Source organism: Rhineura floridana, chromosome 10, assembly GCF_030035675.1.
Source record: "Rhineura floridana isolate rRhiFlo1 chromosome 10, rRhiFlo1.hap2, whole genome shotgun sequence".
In the NCBI taxonomy this organism is placed as follows: domain Eukaryota; kingdom Metazoa; phylum Chordata; class Lepidosauria; order Squamata; family Rhineuridae; genus Rhineura; species Rhineura floridana.
This window is the reverse complement of record NC_084489.1, coordinates 18,271,674-18,294,035: the sequence shown is the minus strand read 5'-3', so window position 1 is coordinate 18,294,035 and position 22,362 is coordinate 18,271,674. Positions and strand designations below refer to the sequence as shown.

The 22,362-nt window shown below is 38.6% G+C and overlaps 1 protein-coding gene across 8 annotated transcripts in view; it reads right to left on the bottom strand.

Moving 5' to 3' along the window:
• GLB1 (galactosidase beta 1) overlaps nt 1–22,362 on the bottom strand; it is a 62,789-nt gene that overhangs the window by 5,799 nt on the left and 34,628 nt on the right. For 6 of the 8 annotated variants that reach the window (XM_061585953.1, XM_061585947.1, XM_061585952.1 and 3 more), the window contains 4 exons: nt 21,751–21,840; nt 19,493–19,606; nt 12,400–12,531; nt 851–1,075 (listed from right to left, as the gene is read on the bottom strand). In XM_061585953.1, coding sequence (XP_061441937.1) covers nt 851–1,075; nt 12,400–12,531; nt 19,493–19,606; nt 21,751–21,840 — 561 coding nt within the window. Of the gene's footprint in view, nt 1–64; nt 229–850; nt 1,076–12,399; nt 12,532–19,492; nt 19,607–21,750; nt 21,841–22,362 lie in introns of all 8 variants that reach the window. The other 2 variants (XM_061585950.1, XM_061585951.1) reach the window with 2 other exon arrangements.

Genomic DNA, 22,362 nt, shown 5'->3' with positions numbered 1-22,362 from the left:
AAAAACATGCTTAAAAAGTCAGGTTTTTACAAAATCAGCAGTGAGGGAACCTGATGCACCTTACCAGGCCTGCATTTTATAGTGTTGGTACAGAATTTTATACTGTGGTCCCAAACTCTTGCAGTCCTCACCATTGTAAAGGAACAGTTGCAATGCAGGCCTCTCCCACAGGTCTATGGGACCAGGGGAGGTACATTTAGGAGGAAGCTTTGCTGTGGAGGTGGTTTGCTGTAATGGCAACAAGATTGAGATATGATAGGTGCCCACCATCTGTACTTTCCATTAACAATTGAAGACATTTTTGTTTCAATAAGCCTTTTAAGCTGGATGAAAAGGTCTCTGCCTTAGTGTTCATTTTGTTTTTGAACATATCTTCAGTTTTTTTGGTACTGTTTTTAAAATTAAAATTAGTTATACCTGTTTTTATGATAATTGTAAATTTCTAAATTACCTTGACACATATGTAAAATGAGACTCATAAATTAATAAATGAAAACAACAATGATGCCTAAAGTTAGGGAGGTTACAGTAAACCCCTTGGCCCTTCTTAGGATGAAACAAGGAGACAGGAGGTAGACAGCCTCACTATAGGACTGATGGGCAGGAACACACTGCCAGCCATGAGAGGCAAGAGGAAGACCTGGAGGGATACCAATTCATTGGCCCCACACCCCTGCCTAAGGCAGTTGCTTCAGTTGGCCTAATGGAAGAGTTGGCCCTGGCCAACTCTGTCAATACACTGTAACTCAGCAGCTTCACGCTGTGACTTCAAAGAACCTTTAGTTAAGTAAAGGGGCCTTGAAGTTAGCAATTATATTTAGTGAACTTTTCATGAAAGAAAAAAATGTACCTTTGTCCATCCAGGAAACATGATGTATGTGTCCTGAGGTAAGTCGGGGATTCCACTAGGAATAGAAAAACTGCCAACATAAAAAGAAGGCTCTTCATAGCTTGAACTATTCCCACTAGACATCTCATTTTTAAGGCCCTGGCCCACAGCTCTGTCTATGTCCAATGGATATATCTCCCAGTCAGTGAGTATCTCGTTGGCAAGACTTAAATTTGAAATCAAGCCCTGTATCATAAACACAATCAGAGAGAGAAAAGCAAAAATTAACTTTTAAAAGGTTCTCATTGTTGTAGTGTTGGGTACAGCGGTGTGCTGGAGCCGGCTTGTACCGGCTTGCGAGAGCCAATTGTTAAATTTTTGGGAATTTTGCGAGCCGGTTGTTAACAGAGGGAGCAGGGGAAGTCTTCTGCTCCTCTGATTGGTGGACAAAAGACATGTGCCAGAAGCATGGGCTTCTGGGCAGCGTGGCTCTTCCTTCATGCTCTGTGTTAGGAGGCACGAGGAAGGGAGAGAGAGAAGGAAAAATGATACCAAGGTGGAGGGAGAAAGCCGGAGAAGGCAGCTGCAGAATGGAGGTGAAGAGCTGTGGAGGTGTGGGACAATGATGTGTGTGTTACCCTTTCTGGCTTGCAGGGGTGAACTTCACACTCGCCCTACTGCCCCCGCTCTTTCACCTCCCCGCCCGCTCCCCCCCCCTCATCCCGCTTGTCAAGCTGCCTCTCTCCCTCTGCTGTGTGTTTGCACAGCACCTCTGCTTGTTTGTCTGTTGGCAGCGGCGGCTGCTTCCTGAGCTCTGAAAGGAGACTGTATGCTTTTTGCAGCAAGTTGCAACTGTGAGCAAGGAAGAGTTGCCAGGGATTTGACTCTGCATCACACGCTCTGTGTGCAGCAGAAGCCAGAGCAACAGCCAGAGATTAAAGCGAGCATGCTTGGCTTCCAGCTTAGTGCTTTCAAAATATTGCAGCAACTGGCTGTATTTTTCCAAAGGGGAAAAGGGGGGGGGAGAGAGAAAGAAAAGGAGAGGAAAATAAACCACCCAAGCCCAAGTGCTGAAAGGCAGGTCAGATGAGCTTTACAGAAATCTCAGTGCTGATCCCTCAACTTGCTCAGTGGATCCACTCCAAACAGGACTGGCTGATAATTAAAGGGTTAATACCACAGATAATCTCTAGAATTAACCCTTTAGACATTCCTTTCCCCTCCATCCTCATTTGCGACCTTTCTCACACACATACACACATTTACACATGCACCCACTTAATTCGAATATGCATACACTTAATTTGAACTGGGGGGGAGCAGAAGTTAGCAGAAATAATACAAAGACAGAAGGAAGGTGCATTTCAATTTGATGGAATGTGAATGGATCGGGACTAGCAAGGGGACTCCAAGGATCCTGAGAGTTCTTAAAGAGTTCTCTTTGAATTCTTCCCTTTGAATTCTGGGTATTACGAAAGTAACTACCACACATATTGCAGCACCTCCAACATACATCTGATAAACCATGATATATTTATTTTAGTTTGACAGGAATACAATACCACCTATCTATGACTTTCAGCATGGTTTCTCATGGGAGCCTTAGTCGACATTAGCAGAGTCATCTTCCCATTTAGCCTTTAATCCCGTCAGAGCTGAGAGTGAATCTGCCAGTAGTATGTTATTTAAGAAGGAAATTATACCTTTTAATTTTTTGTCCAAATAAACAGAATAGTTTTCAAAGAAAGTCAGGCTTCTGTGTGAAGCAGGTAGACGATTAATAGGAGCACTGAAGTCCCGAACTTGAGCCAACTGAAACCAAGTAGATCTCTCACCTAGCTGTGCCCTAATTTGTTCATCAGAGAGGGAACATCCATCTTTAAGCAGTTCTTTTATCCTATATAAAAGTTTCTGTGCCTAATTTTTATATTGCTGGAATTTATCTGCAACTTACCTGGTTCAGAAAAGGAAGCATCGGAGAATAATGGGTGCTGACGAGCCCATCTTTTCCAAACTGTTGGAAAAGATTATGACTTATGGTGACCCTATGAATCAGTGACCTCCAAGAGCATCTGTCGTGAACCACCCTGTTCAGATCTTGTAAGTTCAGGTCTGTGGCTTCCTTTATGGAATCAACCCATTTCTTGTTTGGTCTTCCTCTTTTTCTACTCCCTTCTGTTTTTCCCAGCGTTATTGTCTTTTCTGGTGAGTCATGTCTTCTCATTATGTGTCCAAAGTATGACAACCTCAGTTTCATCATTTTAGCTTCTAGTAATAGTTCTGGTTTAATTTGTTCTAACACCCAATTATTTGTCTTTTTCACAGTCCATGGTATGCACAAAGCTCTCCTCCAACACCACATTTCCAATGAGTTGATTTTTCTCTTATCTTCTTTTTTCACTGTCCAATTTTCACATCCACACACAGAGATTGGGAATACCATGGTCTGAATGATACTGACTTTAGTGTTCAGTGATACATCTTTGCTTTTGAGGACCTTGTCTAGTTCTCTTATAGCTGTCCTCCTCAGTCCTAGCCTTCTTCTGATTTCTTGACTACTGTCTCCATTTTGGTTAATGACTGTGCCAAGGTATTGATAATCCTTGACAAGTTCAATGTCCTCATTATCAACTTTGAAGTTACATAAAACTTCTGTTATCATTACTTTAGTTCAGCTGCAGTCCTGCTTTTGTGCTTTCCTCTTTAACTTTCATCAGCATTTGTTTCAGATTATTACTGGTTTCTGCTAAGAGTATGGTATCATCTACATATCTTAAATTACTGATATTTCTCCCTCCATTTTCACACCTCCTTCATCTTGGGCCAATCCTGCTTTCCATATGATGTGTTCTGCATATAGATTAAACAAACAGGATGATAAAATACACCCCTGTCTCACACCCTTTCCGATGGGGAACTAATCGGTTTCTCCATATTCTGTCCTTACACTAGCCTCCTGTCCAGAGTATAGGTTGTGCATCAGAACAATCAGATACTGACTTCCCGGAAGGAGTGCTGGCTGGTGGTTGTCTCTGAGGGAGCTCTGCCTCAGAGGAAGCTTTTTTCAGGTTAAAAGCCAGCCAAGAGGAATCTTGGACTGGCTTAAATGTTCTCCAAGGTATAGGAGAACCGATCAGATTTCCCACAAGACTTCGTTGAGCTGTCGGCGGCTGGAATTGATCAGGAAATCCCTGAGATAAGAAGGCATGCCGATCGGCTGAAGACGGAGTCAGGATTTCCACGCAAGCTGTACTGGAAAAAAGCGAAGCGTTCTTTTTTTCTTCTTAAAAAAAAACGTTCTTAACCAGCGAGCCTACTTCTGTCTAAATCTTATCATTCGGCTTAAATTACTACAATAAAAGGGATTTGTTTACGAATCAGCAACTGAGAAACCTGGGTGAGTCATACTTTTTCTCTTTTAAATATAATTAAGGAAGAAAGAAAATCTAAACAACTTATATACTTTTTTTACGACAAAAAGCTGGCCTGAATTTGGAGTTTTAAAGTTTAAAAACGGATGAGAGGTAATTATTATATTTTGGACTATTTTTCTCTTTGGACTATTTCTTTTTGGATGAATCTGCTGCTCGTATATGTTACTAATTGTTTGGTGTTGGGAACCAGAATTGTTTTGCATTCTTGGATGTAGATAAGAACTGTGCTGTGCTGGCTGGACTTCAATAACAGGCCTGGAATATTAACTCTTTTGTTGGTGGAGGAAAAAAAAAAAAGAAATAGACTGCCTCTAGGTTTTGGAACAGTGATTAATATCAGAAATTAAAGGCTTCTCTTGAAAATGACAACTAAAAAAGCAACTAAGGCCCAGGAGCGAAGAGGTTCTACTGATCCACAGGTAGGGGCTATACCCCCAGATATATTTCAAAAAATAATGGAAGGGATTAATGATATAAAACAGGAAATGAAAACTGAATTGACAGATATAAAAGACTATATTAAAACACAAGTGGATGAGATTAAAGGGACAACTGGGCAAATAAAGGAGGATGCAAAAAACACTAAAGAAAAGGTACAAATCTTGGAGAATAGAACAGATATATTAAATCTGGAATTAGAAAAAAAATTGGACTACATGGCTGTGACTGAAATGAAAAATAAAGAACATTGTTTGAGATTCCGTGCAATTCCTGAGGAAACAGGTGAAGACATCAGAGATAAAATTGTTAATGCTCTAGTAAAATTTCTGGATTTGAATGAAGATCGGATGGAATTTGAAATAGACAAAGTGTATAGAATTAATTCCAGATATGCAACAATGAATAAAATTCCAAGAGATGTGCTTGTTCATTTTGTAAAGAAGACGACCAGAGATATGGTATTACAGCAACACTTTAAAAATACCTTTAAAATTGATGGTAAGGAAATACTGGTGATGAAAGAAATTCCTATTAGACTTTTACGTAAGAGAAAAGAATATGCTTTCCTTACAGAGAAACTTAAGCAACGCAAAATTCAATTTAGATGGGATGTTCCAGAAGGAGTGATCTTTACATTCAGACAACAGAAATATAGATTGAATACTGTTCAAAAAGCAAGGGACTTCTTGAGAAAAGCTTCAAAAGATATGGATGAAAATAAACTCAAAGATATGGATATAATTCCTGGGGAACAAAGTCAACAAAGATATGCAGAGGAAGGGAAGGAAGATGATGGATTAAAAGGAGCATCAGGCACATTTTAAAATACACGCTTAAAGATGGATTACAAATATCTAACTTGGAATATAAATGGAGCCAATACGGCGCAGAAGAGAAAGAAAGTGTTTCATTATTTGAAAAAATTAAAATTGGATATAATCTGTTTACAAGAAACTCATATTAAGAAGAAAGATTCCAAATATTTGATTTGTAAAAATTTGGGTGAAGAATTTATTTCGGCTGGACCAAAAAAAAAAAATGGAGTTGTTCTCTACATTAACCCACAATTGCTTCCTAAATTGGTATTACTGGATGATAGTGGTAGATTTGTGGGGGTTGAAATTACTCTACAGGGTACAAACATTTTGATAGTGGGTATCTATGCCCCCAATGAAGATAAAACAAGGTTTTACACAGGACTTATGGAAAAATTGTCAGAGTTTTCATATGACCATTGGTGCGTTATGGGTGATTGGAATGGGGTAATCTCACCAAAAATTGATAGGCTTTCTGAAAAAAATATCAAAGAGACACAGGGTAAATTACCGAAGATTTGCTTTGAACTGATGGAACATTTAGAATTGGTGGATACCTGGAGATATATAAATGATAATGCAAAGGAATTTACTTATTTTTCAGAAAGACACAAAACATTCTCGAGGATTGATATGATTTGGATGTCTAAAATTTTAGCGAAGGACACTTTTAAAATGGATATATTACCAAAAACTTTTTCGGATCATAACCCTGTAATATTAACTTTAAAAAAGAAAAATCTTGGATTTAGATGGAGACTAAATGAATCTTTATTACAGAATGACAAAGTAGTACAAGAATGTAAGAAGAAATTAAAAGAGTTTTTTGAACATAATTTACATAAAGGAACAAGTGAAAATATTGTTTGGGATACAAGTAAGGCATTTATGAGGGGATATCTTATTAAATGTAACTCTGAATTAAAAAAAAAGAAACAACAGAAAATGCAATTAATTTTGGAAGAAATAAAACAAAAAGAGGAAGAATTGAAAAAGAATCCAACTAAAGTTTCTATTGTAAATCAAATCAAAATGTTACAGAAGCAAGTATCAATGCTGACAGTTAGAGAAATTGAAAGAAAACTAAATTTTGCTAAACAAAGGACTTTTGAATTTGCAAATAAACCTGGGAAATGGTTAGCATATAAATTAAGAAAAGAACGTCAAAAAATATCATTTTAAAGATACAAGAAGGAGATGAGACGTTGACAGATAATGTAAAAATTAAAAAGATTTTTCATCAATATTATTCAACATTGTACAAATGTCAGGAAATTCCATCTGAAAAAATAGAAGAGTATATATCTAAACAGAATTTGCCTAAAATTACAGACTTTCAGAGACAAGCTATTAATAGCCCTATTACGTCAAGAGAGATATCTGAAGCTATAAACAAAATTAAATTAGGAAAGGCACCAGGACCAGATGGGTTATCTGCAATGTATTATAAATGTTTGGAGGAAGAACTCTTACTACCTTTACAGTCTACAATGAATCTTATTTTGCAAGAGGGAAAGATACCGGATAGTTGGAAAAATGCTAATATAACATTAATACCTAAAGAGGAGCAAGATTTAACTAAAACAAAAAATTATCGACCAATATCTCTATTGAATAATGACTATAAAATTTTTACAATGATCTTGGCAGAAAGATTGAAAATAATATTGCAACAATTTATTCAGGAAGATCAATCAGGGTTTTTACCTAAAAGACAATTACGTGACAACGTCAGGAATGTCTTGAATGTCTTGGAATATTTAGAACAACGAAATGATAAACAAGCAGCTTTGATTTTTTTAGATGCTGAAAAAGCATTTGATAATTTGAATTGGAAATTTATGTTTCAGGTTTTGGAGCAAATGGATTTTGGAGACAATTTTATAAAATGGATTAGATCGATTTATACATCTCAGAAGGCTCAGATAATTGTTAACGGAGATTTAACGGATTCATGTGAAATACAAAAGGGTACAAGACAGGGATGTCCTTTATCTCCCCTTTTATTTATTCTGGTCTTAGAAGTGCTGCTTAGAGATATAAGGCAAGATAAAAGAATTTCGGGATTAAAGATAAAAAAAGAAGAATATAAATTGAGAGCGTTTGCTGATGATTTGATAATTATACTAGAAAATCCTTTGGAAGGAATTAATGTATTGATGGACAAATTAAAAGAATTTGGACCGTTAGCAGGATTTAAGATCAACAATCAAAAAACAAAGATGTTGGTGAAAAATTTAACTTTAAGGGAACAGAAAGAGTTAATGGACAAGACAGATTTTACAATAGAGAAAAAGTTGAAATATTTAGGTATTATTATGACAAATAAAAATTCAAAGTTGTTTCATAATAATTATGAAAAATTATGGACAGAGATTAAGAAAGACTTGCTAAGATGGGATAAACTACAACTGTCATTAATGGGTAGAATATCTGTGATAAAAATGAATGTATTACCGAGAATGATGTTTTTGTTTCAAACAATACCTGTAATATCCTCTGATTTACCTTTTAAACAATGGCAAAAAGATATCTCTAAATTTGTATGGCAAGGAAAAAAACCAAGAGTTAAATTTAAACTACTACAAGATGCCAAAGAAAGAGGAGGACTGGGATTACCAAATCTGAGACTTTATTTTGCTGCCTGCTGTCTAGTCTGGATAAAGGAATGGATCTTATTGAGGAATAAAAGACTATTGGATTTGGAGGGCCATAATTTGAAGTGGGGATGGCATGGATATCTATGGTATGACAAAGTAAAAGTAAATGTAGACTTTAACAATCATTTTATAAGACGTCCTCTGTTGAAAATATGGAATAGATATAAACCAAGGTTTTATTCGAAAATACCATTATGTGTCTCAAGTCAAGAAGCGTTTTATAGAAGAGAAATGGCTGGAAAAGAGAAATGGTTAACTTATCAAGAACTATTAGAAAATGTACATGGAGAATATACAATGAAAGAGAGAGAACAACTGACAAAGGAAGGATATAGTTTTCAATGGTTTGCCTATTTACAATTGTTAGAAAGATATAAAATGGACAAGAAAATGTATGGGTTTGAAATAAGTAAATCTGATTTTGAAATAGGATTGTGTACAAATGATGAAAATATAATTGCGAAAATGTATAAACTCTTATTGAAAATGGATATGGAGGAAGAACAAGTAAAAGACTGTATGGTAAAGTGGGCAAAAAATTTTGGTTATAATATACAAATGGATCAATGGGAAAATATGTGGAAAAAAGGTTTGAAATTTACACTATGCTATAATCTTAAAGAAAATTTTTATAAAATGATGTACCGATGGTACATGACTCCAGAAAAGTTGTCAAAAATGTATAGTAATGTTTCTAATGTTTGTTGGAAATGTAAACAACAAGAAGGATCATTTTATCATATGTGGTGGTTATGTAAAAAGGCAAAATCATTTTGGGCACAGATAGGTAGGAAGATGCAAAAAATTCTAGAGATAAATATTCAGTCAAAACCAGAATTTTTTTTATTGGGTTTTATGGATAAACAAATAGAAAAGAAATATGGAAGAATAATATATATGATTACGGCAGCAAGATTATTATATGCACAAAAGTGGAAAATGGAATCAACACCAACAATGGAAGAATGGCTATTGAAATTAATGGACTTAGTAGAAATGGATAAATTGACGTGTTTACTTAGAGAAAAATCGACAGATACATTTCTTAAGGAATGGAAGCCTCTCTTAGACTTTTTGTTGAAAGATCAAAATAAAATGATGATACTGGGATTTGACGATTAATTAAGACAGCCTATGGAGAAAAGGGATTCTGTATGTATACATTAAGGGACAGGTTTGATGTATATTATATACTTATAGCTGATCTGCGACAAATCGGAAGTCAACTATTTTATTTTCATTTTTTGTTGTTGTATTGTTATCTTTTTTTTTACTTTGTTTTGTTTGTTTTTGGAAAAATTTGAATAAAAATTATTAAAAAAAAAAAAAAGAACAATCAGATACTGTGGTACCCCAATTTCTTTTAAAACCGTTCCATTTTTTTGTGATCTACACAATCAGACTTTACTGTAATCTATAAGACATGGGGTGATTTTCTTCTGAAATACCTTGGTCCATTCCATTATCCAGCGTATGCTTGCAATATGATCTCTGGTGCCTCTTCCCTTTCTAAATCCAGCTTTGATTTTTTTTTTCCGGAGAGCCGGTTGTTAAAAATATACCAGCACACCACTGGTTGGGTATATATATAAAGAAGAAAATTCAAGAGAAATCCTCAGGAAATCACTTCCACTTCCTTCAGTAAAAACTCTGCCTTACATTGCACTATTCCTCTTTTTACAAGAGGAAGTTTTAAACCAGGAACTCAGATTGTCCACTAAAAAGCAGAAATAATCATCCCAGGAATCCTTTGGAGCATCCTTTGGAGCAAACTGCAGTTGACTTCAATCTTGTAGAGTGCTTCCAAAACAAACAGTGAAGTCATTTTTTCCACAGCTGATTATTGCCTATTGTTCAACACTTTACCAGGCTGAATAAAAACCTAAAAGCACTGTACTACAAATGCAATACTATACATGTCTACTGAAAAGCAAGTCCCAATCAATTCCTGGGTTTACTCCTAGGAAACTACATATAGGATTAACAGGCCATGGGTTGAACACTTTCTGACATGACATGCTATTCAAGTACAGATTTGTCACAGAAGTAGATATTCCTCTTTTTTGCCATTCAACAAGAATTGCAACAAAACACCAGGGCTATATATTAGCAACCTTTCTCAATCTTGTGGTAACTACATTTCACTTTTAGGAGCGAATTAAAGTCTGTGACTAAAAATACAAACTTGAAAGCTGCTTTCTTTGCTTATCTGAATAGCAAATAGATGCATCAGGATCCACATTTGAAGGTGTCCTGGTTGATCTAAAGAGGAAGAACCAAGCGCTAAGGTTCTCAGCTCAGTACCTGAGCATATCCTTTTTGAACCTCCATTTTTAGAGATGCTCTACAAGATAAAATTAATCTAGGATTTTGATCTCACCTTTAAACATTATGATGCATTATTCTTCATATGCACAACTTTCCACATCCTGTGTGTGTGAGCTTTAAACACTAAACACCTTCTAGCTAAACTTCTTAAAGAAAACTATAATCAATTAAAAAGGCTTTTGCATTGCAACACTGCAGGGAGCCTTCTCAGATGAAGTGACAAGTGTCTAGGGTCTAACTCCCCTGTAACATGTCTTGTGGGAAAAGAAGTCAGGGTTCCTGTACCTTTAATGGTTGTGTACAAGAGGGAATTTCAGCAGGCATGGGAGACTTGTCTTTTTTTTTTTTTTTGCATCTGACAGCCCCACTCCCCTTATGTTCAACTAAGGACCAATTCACATATATTTATTTTTTCCATCACAGCCCTCTGGTGTACTGGGTCATAAACAGAACCCACAGGCTTTACACAAAGGATGTGGAATCTGTGGTGGCTACAGTTACCATCATCCCCAACCATTCACCATGCTGGCTGGGGCTGACAGAATCCAATATCAGTCTGGAGGGCCATAGGTTCCCATCCCTGCTTTACACAATTCAGACAGCGACAGCTAGTAGTTATTTCTGCTACTATAGCGGCTGAAAAAAGCTGCCACCACAATCACAAAAAGGATGATGGGCACTGTAGACTATATACAAGTATAGCCAGTCCACACAGAGCTTTTATGGTTTTACTTTATGATGTTAACGTAACCTGTGTTCTTAATTGTGATATTTCTGTAACCTGCCCTGGGACCATTTGATGAAGGGTGGGGTACAGGTGTTAACTAATAAATAAACAAACAATGGCTGCATTCACATACTTTCACTGCCCTCACATATCACAGCAAGACATAAACCATGACTTACTGTGAATGAGCAGCACTTGTACTGTGCACCTCACTGACTTAATGTGGCATGCAATTCAGTTTTTCTGGTTTGTTTCTTCCAAACAAGCCATGGTTGATAAAACAAGAACAAATCTTGACTCAAAGCAGGGGCGCACAAATCAGGAATGATTAAGTGACATGCACTAGCACATTCCTCACTCATAGTAAGCCATAGCTTATGGCTTACCATGACATGCAAACACAACCAATGCCATATATGACAAAGAACAGATGGAGAAAATAGCCACATGTGAACCAACACAAACATGAATAATCTGGACAGCTCACTCTTATGCCAAGCACACTGCCAAAAAATGAAGCAGCAGAGTCAACATGGACTCATATTGTTCCTACGAGAGTGACATTAAGTAGTTATAAAGTAAAAAAATATTCTATTGTAAATCAGTACCAACAGTGAAAAAGGGAAGAACACAGCCTCCCTTTATACAATCATAAGGATGGAAAGAAAGGGCAAAGGTCTCTACTGTGCCTCCTGGCTCATCTCAAGGTATAAATGTAGAAAGGCATCAGGAAGCCTTTTGCACTACCCCAAGCAAGCCCACAGGGAAGCCCACCCTATCCAAGCAATTCTCCCACCTCCCAAAGGGAGTCACACTTTAAAGAGAACCTCTCCTCTCAATACAGTGGGTGTGAAGTCTTTGTTTTCATTAGCACAAGATCAGTATTAGCTGCACATCAGGTTCATGTTGGTGTCCAACCAAATCATACAATGGATACAGGGCTAAGCATCCACTAATTTTCCTCATAGGCAGGTGTCAGGCCACATCATTTCTAAATTAAAGGGTACAATCTGTCTCAAAACCCTCTCCATTCCTCTCACACTGGGCATGTAAGAACAGACGCAACAAGCATACACCCTGCAGCATTACAAATGTTGTGATTTCAAGAAACTGTTAATAAGCACTGTTACATTTTGCTGGATAATTATGAAAGGTGAAGATGTACCTTGAAGTCCTTGTTGAATCTTCCAAAATTTACTCGACCCATATTCTCTACCAACAAATCCAAGTATGCTCCAGCATTCCCAGTTATATTTAGCTTTAACAGTTTGTTTCTTTCAAGGACTCCCTGAGGAATCTGTATGAATAACATCAATACTTAAAATCTAAACCTGAAACAGGGTACAGAACACAAATAACTTTAGTGCATGTTATGATGTCTCTATTTTTAGATTTTTCTGTACTTTCACGGGATGATTTAGTAAGAACTTCATTTTCCCCCCAACTTTGCTAACTCAAAATTTGAATAAGCTGGACTTTATTTTTGTCATTCAAAGTGATTCAAAGTATTTCAGTTTTTTTTCTAATGACAAAAGAACAAGTTCTGGGGAAGTTTAAAATTTCCCCTCTGTGGTCAGGAAGTTTAAATGGCTGAATAAAAGCTTCTATGCTCTGTAGATGGAGTAAAGTAGGTGTTAAAATAATTAATCATTTTCTTGGTGCTCTGCTCTTTTTTCTGTGCGTAAAAAAAGATTTAAAGACAGGCAAAATGTTGGAAGAAATTGAACCCGTCACATGGAGTCACCTCAAAATGAATCACAAGCTGGAGAATGGCTTTACCTAGCCCTGATTTTCTGGTAGAAACTACCCATAGCATATATCATATTTATGTTCCTTCATTTCCCCCCCAATACCTTCTCCCACCCACCCCTATGTGGCCTTCAAGGTCCAGTGCAGACATAACATTCTCAACTATTATTAGAAAATAAGAAATGGCTCACAAGCTCACATGTGCCTTCCTTCCTCCTCCCCCTCACCTTACTTTCCATTTTGAGAACCAAACATGGTACAGTATTATATCAGCATTGATGCAAATGATAACTATGGTTAGGCTCAACTAGCTTGCAAACTTATTTCTAGCCATGACTGCAAACTGCAGTTTATCTGCTTTGCCTGCCTTTGATATGCAAGGCTACAACTTTGGCATTGGCCGAATTCGCACATCATGGTAAACCGTAGTTAGTGGTTTACCATAAATGTACTGATCCAGGTTGCTTTGCTCCTCCCTGCTAGTACACAGAGAAAACAAACAACAATCCTTGTCTTAGTGTTACACCCAAACCAGGAATTCTGATTTGCTTCACTCAAAGTACAATTGGTAAGCAAAGAACAAACTTTGGCTTAGCATTGTGATTTGTCTGGAATGAAACAGACCATGAATCCTGGTTTGGATACAATGCTAAGCTAGAGATCATGGTTTGTTTCTCCTCAGCATTACAGAGGGAGGAACAAAGCAGGTATGATCAGCTCATGCATGGCAAGCTATTAAGAAATTGTACTGTGTGGAACTATACTGGATTGCCTTGTGTTATCTATCTATTTATTATATTTATATCCTGCCCTTCCTCTCAAAAGGAACCCAGAGCAGCAAGCAGTAAGACAATTAAAAAAATCTTTAGAACAAAACCTCTTAATAAATAATTCCAATACAGATGCTATATGAACATCTACATGAAATTGTAGAATCTTGCTTGCATGTTTGGGGATTATAGAGTTAACTTACTATACCTGCTCTGCCATGCAGCTCAAATGGGAAAGGGGAAATTCATTGAGAATGTGAAGATTGGCAGGTAGCCTGTCTGAAGCTGGGTATTAAAATCTCCAAAATTTCCTGGTGCCTGCGATTTGCAGGGCAAATAGGCAGACACTAGATCTGGTAAGTTTTTTGTTTTCAAGGCAGATTCAAGATGGACACATACAGCCAAGCTTGAGATCTTACAAATGGGTGAAGCTTGACGTAAGTTTGTATCTTTAGGGACTATGTATAGATAGGGGAAGGATAAAGTTTTCGTTTCATTTGTTTCTTTGCTCCATGGTGGAATATGCTGGATTTCTGTTAAAAATTCTTAGGAAATATTATTTTTCTAAGAACTACCCATCTTATCTTAAGTAAACTTCTATCCCTGTTGCATGAATAATATTGTGGCCTCCTATTCTTCACCATTCATGCTTATAGCTAAGTCCATGATACGTGAGCTGATCTTGGGGAGACACAAGAGGGAAGGTTTGGAGGCTATTTGGTGGAAGGCAGCCTGAGTAATTAACACTTCCACCTGGCAGCAGCAAGTAAAGACCCAGAAGGATAGGATGGATGAACAGAAGGGTATATTCTTGTTTTAGCCAGGAGCCCCTAACACTTTGGAAGGCAGGGGACCCAGGGTGTAGCTGGGCTGCTGTCACACAAGCTATGGATTTCTGTGACATGAGAATACAGGCACTGAAGAACACAGCTTTACCCCTGTGGTGGCCAACCTCTCAGAAAAGATGTATTTACCCCTGCACTGGCTAAGAACCAACCTCTCAGAAAAGATGTATTTAAATGCATCCCTCCCAACTTTTAGGAGCAGGTAAGATATCTGGCTACAACAGAAATGATACTGGGTTCTTCTGCATAAAATATTTTAAGCTCACTGTTACTGATTTGTATTTATTATAGCCTTTATTTCTTATAAACTGTCTTGAGTCTTTGGAGAGGTGCAGCAAAAATGATTTTGCTACTCTGATGCCAAGAGTTTGCAGTTAACTCATAGCAGGGATTTGCATGGTTGGGTCAAGAGCACAGGAATTATTTTTCACAACACAAGTCTTCCAAAGCTGAATTTGTGTTGGCCCAAAATGATAACTTTATTCCACATAGATGTCTACTATGAGATTATGGTGGGCAAGGCAAAGCAGACAGACTCAGGATGAGTCTTCGCACACCTTAATTTTACAGTGGTCATGGTAATGTGGAATAAAATGGGTTCCAGGACAGCAAGTTGCCTACATTAGTGTTTAACCATCAGACAGCTAAAGTATATTCACTAATCAGCAAAAAACCCTTGCAGTTTAAGAACATACCTATAGCCAAGAGATATTTCTATCAAACTAAAATGCAGCGAAATTAGGCAGCTATAGTGAGTGCACCAGGGGAGGAGGCCTGCCCTCCTCTCTGAGATATTGTACTGCCCTACACATTTGTAAAAATGCAAACACAATTTGGGTTGGTCTTTCACAGTCCAATCCACTTCCTGTATACCTTGGAAGAATTTGGTAACATGCAGGAGGAGGAGGGACAGAGGGGTGGGAGGGAAAGGTGAAGGAAGGAGGAGATAGGAGGGAGGAGGGAGGGAGTACAGATTTGATCCTTTGCATGCTTACTGAGTTCAGTGGCATTTACTCCAGTACAATCATGCTTGGGATAGGTGAAACTGACCTGGGGGAGGAGGAGGGAAGGGTAGGGGGAGGGAGGACAAAGGGTAGGGTGAGGGAGGAAGGGAGAGGGGAGTAGTAGGGGAAAAGGGGCGAGGAGATTGGGTGGGTGGGCACTGGGAAAGCCCCTTTCCTTTTCAAAAGGAAAACATTGCTAATAATTTCATTTTATTTCTGGGTTTCCCTCTGGGTTTCCCTTATTCTACAGCAGACACATGAAATTTCCCACTCAAATTTAAACCAAAGCTATCCCTATCCACATCCACATGAGACATTTATTCCACTTTAAACAACAGTCATGGCATCCCTCAAATAATCCTGGGAAGTGTAGTTTGTGAAGGGTGCTGAGTATTGTTAGGAGACCATTATTCTTCTCACAGAGGTACAATCCCCTGAATTCTCTGGGAAGAGGGGCTGACTGTTAAACCACTCTGGCCACTGGAGATCTGTGAGGGGAATCGGAGTCTCCTAACAACTCTCAGCACCCTTCACAGACTATACTTCCCAGGATTTTTTTGGGGGGAAGCCATGACTACTGAAAGTGGAATAAATGTCTGGCGTGGGTGTGGCCCCCTGATTAACCATGCCAAACAGCTTTAGTCTAGCTTTTAGAACACTGACAGGTGGTTCTTACTGAGCATGCTTGTCATCATAGACTCCAATGTTAAAATTCTTAAATTGTTTAAAAATCAGCCAGCATTTTTTTTAAACTGCAAAAGATGAAGGTCAGAGTATGGGTCAAGGTGAGTAATAGGATTACAGGTACTCTGTGTGAACATGGCTGATTTTTAATTAATTTCAACAAATTATGAGACCCCTGACAGAAAAAAGTCCAACAGGGCTCTGGTTTATTTTGCTCGTGTTTTAAACTTTGAACTCTGGATTCTCTCTGAGTGTTTTGTGCATTGCTATGAGAACTTAGAGCTGTTAAGCAAGCATTTCTGAGTTCAGGGTTGTATGTTTTGTAAGCTTCTGTTGTGAAATGAGCTTATGGGAAGCAGCAGAATGGCATGGGAGGTATTTTCAATTTAACATGGCGAAATGTGAAAAATCCATGTTGGCTCAGTATACAGCCACTCTCGCGGCTGCATAATTTGAATATATTCTGACAATGAGTTCATACATGCATGCTCATCACTCAGCTACTATATCATCAGATGATCTGCATGCATGAAACAGCCTTCACATCTCAAACACCAGAAATAAAACAACGGAAGACTGGCTATTGAAATTAATGGACTTAGTAGAGATGGATAAATTGACATGTTTACTTAGAGAAAAATCGACAGACACATTTCTTAAGGAATGGAAGCCTCTCTTAGACTTTTTGTTGAAAGATCAAAATAAAATGATGATATTGGGATTTGACGATTAACTAAGATAGCCTATGGAGAAAAGTGATCCTGTATGTATATATTAAGGGACAGGTTTGATATATATTATATACTTATAGCTGATCTGCGACAAATCGGAAGTCAACTATTTTTTTTTCTTTTGTTGTATTGTTATGTTTTTGTTGTTTGACTTTGTTTTGTTTGTCTTTTGAAAAATTTGAATAAAAATTATTTAAAAAAAACCCTCTCAAGTTATCTGAATTCACTTGCAATACAACACTTGTCAAGGGGGACAGTTTACAAATTCAGATTTAAGTTATCAACTGATCAGATATACAGAAGAGCAATGTACATGCATATGTGAGAGAGGCAGAGTTCTCATGAGTGCATTCACAATATATGCATGCAGTAGCAGTTGGCAGGGCAGGAGGCTCCCACCACCAGTATTGCTGTGGCTTACCAAGTGCGGGAGATGCAAGGAAATAGCAAGGTCGGTGCAATGCAAATACACTAGCAGGGCCAATACAGTGTTCCTGCTGGAGCTTTAGCACCACACCAAGCTCACCCTTCCCCTCCTAGTAAGCCGTAGCAATAATGATAGGAAGTCAGGAAAACACTGCTGCCCCAGCAACTGCTACTGTATGTATGCATCAGTGACAGATGCTCTCAGAGGTTGCTGGGCAGGCAAAAATTGTGATCAACAGGCCCCAGCTCCTCCATGGTGCACCTTCAAGTAAAGGTTTAGGGATAATCCCCTGCTCTCCTCCCCAACTCCAAGAATGGATCCAGGGAGGGGAGCAGGGGATCATTCATGCAGTAATACTGCATTTCCAAGGTGTACCAAGCAATCCAGAAACCCAATGTAAAAAGGACAAGCCCCAGTCCTTCTGTTGAGCTTGGAGCTGAAGATTGTCCCTGCAGTTGGCATGGTGCTTTGAAGGCTCTCCAACCACCTCCAAAGTACCACTCGTCTGTGGGGACAATCTCCCACCTCCTCTCCAGTTCCGAGCAGAGCTTGGAAAAGTTACTTTTTTGAACTACAACTCCCATCAGCCCAATCCAGTGGCCATGCTGGCTGGGGCTGATAGCAGTTGTAGTTTAAAAAAGTAACTTTTCCAAGCTCTGATTCCGAGCTTGTCATGTTTTGTTCCCCAAGTGTTCAGAGCCCCTCAGAAGCCCAGCACAACTACGGTGGCAATACCCTGCCGCCTCACCAGCTCTAACCTCAAGAGGGAGGTTATATTCACACCATACATTTAAAACCTTTTATGCCACTTAAACAGTCATGGATTCTCCCCAAAGAATCATGGGAACTGTAATTTGTTAAGCACAGAGCTACAATTCCCGGTACCCTTAAACTTCAGTTCCCAAAATTATTTGGGGGATGCCATGACTGTTAAAGTGGCATAAGAGAATGTGGAGAAATCACCTTTTAAAATATGTTCACTCATTAGATGGAAAAAGTGATCTAATGAGGGGAAAAATTCTATGCAACACAAATCTGACAAACTGAAAAGTAGTCTGGCTGGACATAGATAGGCTAGCTCTGCTACTGTTGTGGGGTCTGAGACTCATGACCAGGAGAAGCAGCAGCAGCTATAGCTGTGGAAGAAGTCCTCTGTACCATTGTTCTTCAACCTTGGGTCCCTAGATCTGATAGGACTACAACTCCCATCTACCCCAGCTAGCTTAGCCAATGACCAAAGATGATGGGCATAGTAGTTCAACAACATCTGGGGACCCAAGGTTGAAGAATAGTGCTCTGTACCCAGTGATAGTAAGTACTGACTGATTGGGGAAAGGGGACTAAGGGTAATTGGCAGGTAAGTTTCATAGGGAGAGAAACAGGCTTTACAAGCCAGTCCTGTGTAAGCATCTGTATTTACAAGCAACTCCCTTTTAAGGTTAACAGCAACCTTATTAGAGCAAGCATAAGTTTTAAAGAAATAGTAACCAATTTAAGTATAGTTTTTACCTTTATTTAATAATAAAGAACAATTTGTTAACTTTTATTAATTCATAGCGTATGGCTGGTTTTGTACCACATCTAAAGTACCACAGCTACTGAGTTTAGACTAGGTTTTAGTAAACAGCAACTTAGTAAAGATATATAGTGGCAGCAGAAAGGATTTAAAATATGTACAATGGTGGAAGTGGGAGTAAAATAGGACCATTTCCACATACTTGGTGAATCAACCAACAAGCTGGTTCTCCACATATTTATTGGTGCTGTGGAGGCAATTGGGAGGACAGGTAAAATGATCTCTTTCCCCCAGATCTACCCTAGGGTGTTTTAAATGTATGGTGTGGATGTGATCAGAGATATAGGCTTGTTCTTTTTGCATACTATGCTCACCAGGATGGGTGGGTGTGGGACACTCTCAATGGGGAACAAGCCCGATCAGACAAAAAAACCCAAAACATACCCAAGCAGAAGAAATAACTAGAAGTACCCAAAGTTGCTAAATAGCTAAACTAAACAAGAAAGCTAGAAGTTCTGGAGTCTTCCCTTACCCCATCCACAATGACATAAGCACGATCATGAATTCCATTAAATACTGAAGAGAGTGGAGTTTCTTCACTACAGTTTCTTGGTAGCTTAGTTCTGTATAATACATACCCAAAGTACTTGAAAAGGAAAATGGGAAGAAAGCCATTAGAGGAAAGTGTTATTCTGACAAGTCAAAATAATTACAAAATGGAGAGCATCTGCAGCTTAAACATCGGGAAAACACTAGAAATTCCATACACTGTGTAGTATCACAGTAAAACATGCAAGAGTTTCAAGAATTCAGGCTTAACATCAAAACAGAAGTACTAGATTATTTTGGTTAAGATGAGATTGGTCATACTCATTTTTAGCTTTTTAAGGGATTTTTTTTTCATCCAAAGTTCACATTAGTGCTTACCTAGCTGTAAAAGGTCTAAATCACAGTGAGTCATCCCATGAATTAAAGGCAACACCTACAGAGCCAAGAGTGCATTCTGTGGCCTGACATGGATGATCAAACCCTGGTTTAAAAAGCAGGATATGCATGAGCTTCATGCACCAGCACATAGCTCTTTTGCTCCTGCTTCACTCCTCTTTTAAAGCAAGGGAACAAGCCAGGAAGTCACAGTTACCCATAGCTTCCCGTTACAGCTGGACAGGGAATTATGGTTAATGGCTTCTAAACAAGCCATGGTTTAAATTTGTTTCCAAATCCTGCCTTGTTTGGAAGCCATTGCCCATAGTTTCCACTTCAGACATAATGGGAAGCCATAGTAAACTGTGGTGTCCTAGCTTATTTGCTCCTCTCTTCACACAATTGAATGGGGCTATGTGCAAGTACACAAAGCTTATCCATATCTTGACTTATTAAGCTATGGTTTGATAGTTCAGATGTGATCCATCTCCCTAGGCACATAAATCTCTTGCTGCTGACCCCTCTGTAAGTAAAGTTGATAAACACTTTCTTAGAGGCCCTCCTGTTTATTGAGCATTCATCCTGCTTCGCTTGCAAAAAGCTTATGCAGAGGTTAGATTGGCCTTTATTGAGAATTCATTCTGATTTTTTGGTGGGGATGTTCATAGAATCATAGAGTTGGAAGGGGCCTATAAGGCCATCAAGTCCAACCCCCTGCTCAACGCAGGAATCCAAATCAAAGCATTCCCGACAGATGGCTGTCCAGCTGCCTCTTGAATGTCTCCAATGTCAGACAGCCCACTACCTCTCTAGGTAATTGATTCCATTGTCGTATGATTCTAACGGTTAGGAAGTTTTTCCTGATGTCCAGTCGAAATCTGGCTTCCTGTAACTTGAGCCCATTATTCCGTGTCCTGCACTCTGGGACGATCAAGAAGAGATCCTGGCCCTTCTCTGTGTGGCAACCTTTCATGTACCACAGGTTATATGACAATAAACATTTGTCCTGCGTTCATCCCAATTTGCTTGTGGGGTGTTTACACATTTTTCCATTAGACATTCATGTATTCCTCATTTTTCAGTGCATTTCCCTATCACCACCCAAACAACAAAAAACTGTTTCTTTTTTAAAGTGGACTTGCGCTCAGCAAGAGCCCTTTAATCCACTTTAACTGTGCAAACCAAAAGCTCCAGTATGCACTCGAATCTCTCCTGGAAAACAGTGACCATCTAGAGGCACCCTTATACATCCTCTGTGACACTATCTCTGTGAAAATATCTTCCTCTGTGACACATTCTCTTGTTCCCTTCACTATGTTACTCTAGATTTGTCTTTTTGCCTCTCTTTCAAGCATACATTTACCTGATGAGATATTTATACTCTAACCTGCCAGTTCCTTACATCTAATTCCTCCCTCTCTCAGTGCACTTATCCTCTCAAGCCCAGGGCAAGCCCACTCATTCAACATCCACTTATATCCATCTAGTCCCTCACCCCTCACACATGTTCCCAGGGCACCCACCTTAATCACCAATGCCTTCTGAAGCAACACACAGTTCTACTCCCCAGCTAGAGCTGCTTGATTCAATCCACCTGAAAGCTACAATTCTCAGAAATTCTACATCATAGTTCAGAGTCAAGCTCACTGTGGAGAGCAGAGAGTATACAAACAGAACAGATCTTCCTAAAAAGCTTACAAGCATCACAGAAGGGGCTACAGCAGCACAGGATGAAACAGTGGGCCAAATTCACAATTTATGTAAGACAGTCATTTTCCCCCAAAATAAATTATGACACATAGTATATGTCATTTAATAAACTGCACAAAATGCCAACTCAAAAACTCTTTCAGGACCAACTTTTACCTGCTTCACTTGGACAAATGTTAAAGGGTAGATGCTTTTAATTGGTCCAGATGGTGAAAGGTCATTCAGAAGATCCTTTACTGTCCCCACCTACAATGCAGCAAAATGTGTAAAATTGTGGCTCTTTTAAATCACGGTCACAGCATTAATTGTCAAAAATAACCCCATTAACACTGGTATGTGTATTGCATGAGACAGGGAAAAAAAGTTAAGCTATCTGCTGCTTATTTCTGCTACTTTCACATGACCTCTTTTATTCTCAGCGTCAACATAAATTCACCAGCCAGTGCCATCCCATATTAATATGGTAACTGTGCATACAGAGGGAACACTTGTTCAACATAAAATTATCCCAAATTTTATGATTAACTGTATAGCCACCCTTGTACCATAGATGAACTCTCTTATGGTTCCATGATCTTGAAGACATGCTTCCTTCCAAAAACTAGATTTCCCAGATGCTGCTACACCTAATGCAACATTTGGCAATGTTCTTCAACTGTACATTGCACGTGTCACCATAGGAATAGCTTAAAAGAATTTTCTCACCTTCAGTAACAAAGTTACAAACCCCTTATCTCCAGCTCAAAATCAACCCCACAACTCAGAGGC